Source organism: Populus trichocarpa, chromosome 9 (genome assembly GCF_000002775.5).
Source record: "Populus trichocarpa isolate Nisqually-1 chromosome 9, P.trichocarpa_v4.1, whole genome shotgun sequence".
In the NCBI taxonomy this organism is placed as follows: domain Eukaryota; kingdom Viridiplantae; phylum Streptophyta; class Magnoliopsida; order Malpighiales; family Salicaceae; genus Populus; species Populus trichocarpa.
In genome coordinates this window covers 6306264-6312648 of record NC_037293.2, presented here as the reverse complement: position 1 = coordinate 6312648, position 6385 = coordinate 6306264, and the positions used below count along the sequence as shown (strand labels likewise).

The following is a 6385-nucleotide window of genomic DNA, read 5'->3' as shown; positions in this document are numbered from 1 at the left end:
TTTCTTTTTTCTTTTTCTTATGAAACATTTTTAAAGAAAAAAGTTTAGGAACCTAAAGTCGGTAACCCAGTTATTTCTAAATGAAAAAAAAAAAAAAAAAGTGCAGATCCCGTGAATTTAAATAATTGAACTCTTCCCGGGGGGGGGGGGGGGGTAATAGCCACGTGTTCATATAGTATTACTCCAAGGGGGTGTTTGGTAGGTGGTTAAATTTTACATCCGAAAATTGCTTCGGTAACAAATCACCTTAAACCTCGTACCAAAAGCCACCTAAAAATAAATATGCCACCATAATCTTACCTTAAGCTTTATGCAATATCTTGCTTGATTTCCTTTTCCAGTGTTCTTATGCATGCCTGAGAACAACGGGGAAGTAATCAACGATAAAACGAAGAGTAAAATATAATTATCCATTTAGAACTTAATTTCCTGTCACCTCCACGATAAAGGATATTTTCGAGTAGATATTTTTTTTCAAAAACATATTTACTTCGATGAAAATATTAAATTAATTTATTTTTTAATATAATTTTAATATGTTGTTTTTAAAACTTAAAAAAATCCAAAAACAAAACATGAAAATCACTTTATACCAGAACTACAGCAGCACCAAAACTAATGATGCTTAGCGAGTGATGCAAGGATGCATTAGAAAAAGAAAGGCACCCTCGTTCCGTTATTATGGCACAAGAAAAGAGATGTAAAGCTACATCGCATTCTGAGTATGATGATCCTTTGGACCAAACCCCACTTAAAAACTACGCAACCTCCATGTTTTTAGCCGACCACAAAAAAGAAGGCCCTTGAACTCCTGCCACATACCCCACAACATCGCTGTCACTGAAACAAAGTAAAAACGCATCCATTTCTCAGCCAACTCCATTAAAGACCTACCCACCAACCTTTATGCGGTGAGTGGCTGGCATCGAAGCAGGTACATGATACCATCCTCTCTCTCTCTCACGAAAGTTTGATCTGTATTATATGATGATCACCCACCTCCCACTATCCCGATAAAAGATTGAAAGAATCCAAAAACATATCCATTCAACCAATCAACATCCAATAGCAGGTTCCACCACACTCATGAATTGCAATTCTTTCTTAAATCCCACAAAAAATTCAAGCTCATGCGCCAGAGAAATGGCGGGAGAGATGAAAAAGGAGTACATGTACGATGAATCCCAAGGCTGATACGAAGACACCAACAATTTGTAGGAATCAAAATAATAAAGGAACGGAAATAATAACTATAATTCAGTTTTGCATTTTCAAAGGAAAGGTAACGCCCTCCATCACTCTACTTTGTAAAATTAAACACCATCCAAATTAAATGCGCGAGCTCTTGAGAAAAATTCCTTCCGACTCCCCTCTTTATCCACCGAGTTAAAACATGCTAGTTAAGAAAAATTATGAGACTATTGATGAAGGGATACAAAGCTCATGGTTTCATGGCAAAATGAAACCATGTATAGCCTTCTCCAACGTAATCAGTTGAAGAGTAATAAAAGCAAAAAATGATCCTAATCAGAAATGTTGAACGGGTGAGAACCTGCACTGGCTTTTCCTTAACACGGCCCGGAGAAGCTTCTTCAACCTTCCAAGTTTCCAACTTCGTTTTAGATAACAAAATGGGAAAAAATTGAAGGGTTTCCCTGAAACCTATTGCCAGTTCTTTACCGCCAACCCCTCTTTCCCAGATTTCTACTCTCCTCTTCAACTTGACCATCCCCACCAGTAAAAAATCCAACAAAAATATGTACTTCTGAGAAAATACTTATACCCTATCTTCATGAGTAAACACCAGTTTGCTTTGACTAGACTACAAGCTGTTGCTGCTGATCAATTTGCATCTGCTCAAGCCAAGATTCTAAAACAGAATCAATTCTAGAATTTGAATTCAATCCCGTGCCAGGTGATGCAGTGCTGGATACTGGATTTGCAAACTTCTCTTTCAGCATCTCAGGAGGAGATTCCTTGACTAGAGATTGGACCCATGATAGGTCAGGCTCCTCACCATTGTTTCCAAGCTCGAAAGATGAGGATCTCCGTAAACTACCCAATTCATCTCCATGAACTGACCAGTCTACTTTTCCATTAGGGGATCCCCATTTGGACCAAGAATTTCCAGGAGATCCGGCAACTGAGGCCATAGGGTGGTTGGATCCCAGATCCCTTGAGCTGAGGCTACGCAGTTGTTGCTGCTTTTTCTCTCGCTGAGCAAGAGCAGAAAGTCGAGACCCCATTGGAGAGATTGGCTCCATGACTCTTGACGACATCCTTCCAGGGGATCCAACACCAAATACAGCCTGCAGTAGAGGGTGCTCAACATTTTTTGGGGAGAACACACTTGTACTGATGGGTGACAACATGCTCTGCTGCTGCTGCACTTGATTGAGATAAGCTGCTTGATCAGCATACCTAGGAGAAGACATTTCAGCAGCAAACAGTTCTTCAAGATTTGAAGGAGTTAGTGTCTTGGACCGACCAGAAACACTGAAAGAAGAATTGTTACGAGACTCTGAGAAACACGTTAAATCATTTAAAATCTGCTGTTGGGAATCAAAGTCTGGCAACAAATTAAAACCCTCTGGTGGGATATCTCGGGCACTAAGGGATGATCTCAAGCGGCTGGATTGAAGGTTGCTTCCTGGAAGATGAAGTGTTGGCACGTTTGGCTGTGACCAAGCCATGGACGAGTGAGAAATGCCATTTGCAGGAGACATGGGCTGGTTGAATGGGGTAGGGGACATTGCTGAGACTGATGATGGGGAACCAGGCAAGAGACTCAGAGCTGCAGCCATGTCCATAACACTGGCTGCAGACTGAGATGATCGTGGAGAAGGGATAGCAGATCCTGTAGAAACATACAAGGGCCTGAGCTCCTCATAAGTATGGGCAAAAAAGCAGACTTGTCTATTGCAGCTGGTGCCATCTTTGCAAAGCCGGGTTCGGTATTGAGCTGGGTGAAGCCAGCATTCAAAGACCCCATGTGCATATTCACACATATCCCCCAGCCTACAAGCCCCTTTACGAAAATCAGGGCATGGCACACAGCTGTAGTGGAACTTTCGTGGATCTCTTCTACGTGCATTCTCTCCAGGGTGAACAAATGGACATTCAGTCCAGTCATGTGAGTATGCCCGAGAACATGGGCGAACCTTGAATGAGAACATGCGAAACTCATCGGTCGCATAGATGCTGTTCTTGATGTCAGGGAGAGATGGATCAATTGGATATTCTTTCCTCTCAGATGTAGAGTTGGCGGGCAGATTATTAAACTTTGAGGCCCTTGGAGAATAAATCAGCACAGAGGGAGAATGTGGTGAACCATTTTCTGACGAGGAAGAAAGAGTTGGTGAGCTAGAATTTGATTTGCTAATTGAGACCCGTAAATTGCAAACACCAACAGAGCCATTAAAATCACGCTCTGCCACAGAAATATCAGAGTCAGATTTTGAGAGCAGCTCTTCAAGAGTGACTTTCATGCTCTGTAGATTTGGAGGAACAACGATAACATCACCAGGTCGATCTCCATTGACATCGAGGCAATTAGGATCAGCACCTGCTGATAGTAGCAGCTTAACTGCGTCAACTACTTTAATAGATCCACCAGAAGTAGCACAATGAAGAGCAGTGGTTTTGTCCTTTCCACAAGACAGATTCACATCAGCCTTAGTATGGTCTAGAATAAACTTGAGAACATCAACGCTGCCATAAGTAGCAGCAACCATAAGAGGAGTTCTTTGGTCAAGAACAATCTGCTTCGATCCTTTTTGGCGGCCATACCAAAAACCAACCTCCTTGATTGAGGACGCATCCTGCTCTATAAACCTCTTGAAGCCTTCAACATCATTGTTAGCAGCAAGTTCAAGTAAGCTAGAGAAAGAATCTTCTGTTTCTACGGTTAGACAATTCATCTCTTTGGTAATAGGAGAGTTTTCTACAGTTGATGGAGTGGAAGTGGAGGGTGATTCAGCCGATTTCTCGGGACCACTGCACATGCTTCAATGACCTAAAATTGAAACAAAAGAACATTACTTTGATTCATTCAAAAACAAAAAAATTATCATAAGGTGAGCTAGATTAGGAGAACCTAGACAAAAAAAAAAAAACAGTATTGAACAGAATTTAAGAAAACATAAATCCTTAAACGGAGTAAAGTCACCAACTCCTCGTAAACTATAAAACGTTACTTGATTTTCACTAATCATTTCCCTTTCACGGCACTTCACTCACTAACTACACGGTGTTTAACCATAAATAAATTAAACAAAAAAAAATGAAGATGAAACCTTTGAGACTTCTTCAACTTGTATATTATTAGAAGGATTAGAAATCTACCTGTTTATAACATAGTCAAACTTGAGCACATTTAAAGGAAAAGGAATCAACAGCTTCAAAATCAGAGAAAGGAAAAGGAACCACACTATTAATTAACACTAACCAAAAGCTATAACATTGATGATAGGAACAGAGTGAATAGAATCTTTTGCTCATATCATAGCAGATCTAATCACAATCTAATCTAAAACAAACAAAAAGTAAAGATTCTTGATATCAAGATGAGGAATTTCATTTATCAGGATAAAAAATCTCACTACTGGATTAAGCAGACCAGAATAAAATCAACCATTATCTAAAAGAATAAGCTAATCTAAACTAAAAATAGTAAATTATTAGCTACTAACTCAAGGATTGATAAAGTTTGGAGCGAGAAACAGCTTCTAGTAGCTTAAAAATGAAGAGAATTGCATGATAAGCATCGATTCACTTCATAATCGGTCTAAAGAGAAGGATTCGAGAGCCAGAACGGTGTGAACCTCTAAAGGGGTAAGATAAAGTACTAGAGACAGACAGCATTTAGCTGCTACCTCCATCGATGTAATAATCTATGAAACAAAAGAGGGCTACACTTACGTTTTCGTTTCTGTTTTTGTTTCGCGGAGAGAGACAGAGGAGAGGATGGTCTAACGTTTTACAAATTGAAATTGTAATGATCTGCTGTGCGGAGAAATTGGGAGTGAATTTTATTTAAATTTATTTCGTCCATGCCTTCGAAGGGAAATGAAATGGCATTGAAATTCACAACAAATTATGTTGAAATGCGAGTCAAATTTTTGAACTTCGTATAAGTGAAGGGAGACGGGTTTGGCCGGTGAGTGAGGACACGGTGGATGACCGGTTTGGTTTCGAAAGTCAAGGAGGGGGGTTACCGGTTGAAGGGGGGGTGTGGTGATTAGTGAAGTGGATTTAAATGGGGACTTGGAATCCGCCAATAAGAGATTTGAGTAGAGCGGACGTCAGTGCGGTGGTCAATTGTGGTTAATTGGGATAAATTACAAACTAACCCCCGAACTTGACCAAAAAACAAATACCTCCCTGGGCTAAAACAACTCCATGATTTTGCATCCTAAACAATATATTTTTATGAATGTACCCCTTTCATTTAGGTTTTTTGAGAAATCGATGGAAAAACCCGTAAAAAAAATCCTCTCATTTTCTATCATTTTTTATATAAATTTATAAAAAACATGTTTAATAATAGAGGGAAAAAAAAAGATAAATCATGGGGATTTTTAAGCAGCAAATATTTAAGGTAGATTTAATTTTACTTCCTTGTATTTCGATTATTTCAATTATAATCTCAAACAACTAAAAAAATGTCTTTATTTCCTAGATTTTTTAAATTTGATCAAATAAATTCCCTTATAAATAATTTGATGACACAAAAATCTTCTAACTAAAATCAAAATATCTAAATGATTCCATGTACATCGTTTATAGTTAAAAATTAAAAGAAAAAAACAGTGGAATATATATCAAATAAATAATTGATTTGTACTCCCTGTAATTGCCTTTAATTACTTGTACAGTTTTTTGCATCATCGATCAATTCCCCCCAGCAACTTACCTTGTATTTTAACTAAACTATAGAATAAAAAGGGTATGTAACACTGAACGAGAATTTCTCAGTTGGGTTGTTATGGTTTTATGTGTTGGGTTTTGTTTTGCATACATCTATATATGCAACGTGGCAAATATTATTAATACACTGCCGTAAAGTTGATTTTGTCAGATACAATTTGGGGGTTGAGTTAACGATGTCCGGAGAATAAAAAAAACCTCATTTTTCATTTATGTTGTTCAAATAGTGTCATTCTACATTTTGATCCATATAGTTTTTACTTTCCTATTGAACTTCGTTTTTTTTTACATTCCAATCAATGTCGATCAAATGAGAAGAGAGAAAGTCAACGAAAATAAAAAAATGAGAGAGATCTCATGTAATTAAATTTATGTGATTAATAATTTTAATGTTTATAGATTCATCTTTAAAAAAAATCAATAAAATTAACTTTTACTTTTAATCATGTTTGAAAGA

The 6385-nt window shown here is 37.9% G+C and overlaps 1 protein-coding gene across 3 annotated transcripts; it reads right to left on the bottom strand.

Annotated features, from left to right (window-relative positions):
• Positions 1-1211: 1211 nt before the first annotated feature.
• LOC7467332 (zinc finger CCCH domain-containing protein 30) lies at positions 1212-5085 on the bottom strand. Of its 3 annotated transcripts, none has more exons than XM_024608472.2 (2): positions 4921-5085; positions 1212-4015 (listed from the first exon to the last, which is right to left on the bottom strand). In XM_024608472.2, exon 2 carries the CDS (start codon positions 4002-4004, stop codon positions 1818-1820), a length of 2187 nt encoding a protein of 728 aa, XP_024464240.2. In that variant the 5' UTR covers positions 4005-4015; positions 4921-5085; the 3' UTR covers positions 1212-1817. The 3 variants fall into 3 exon arrangements, with proteins under 3 accessions (XP_024464240.2, XP_024464241.2, XP_052311816.1); XM_024608473.2 differs by having other exon boundaries at positions 4692-5038; XM_052455856.1 differs by lacking the exon at positions 4921-5085 and adding an exon at positions 4296-4645.
• Between the last annotated feature and the right edge of the window lie 1300 nt (positions 5086-6385).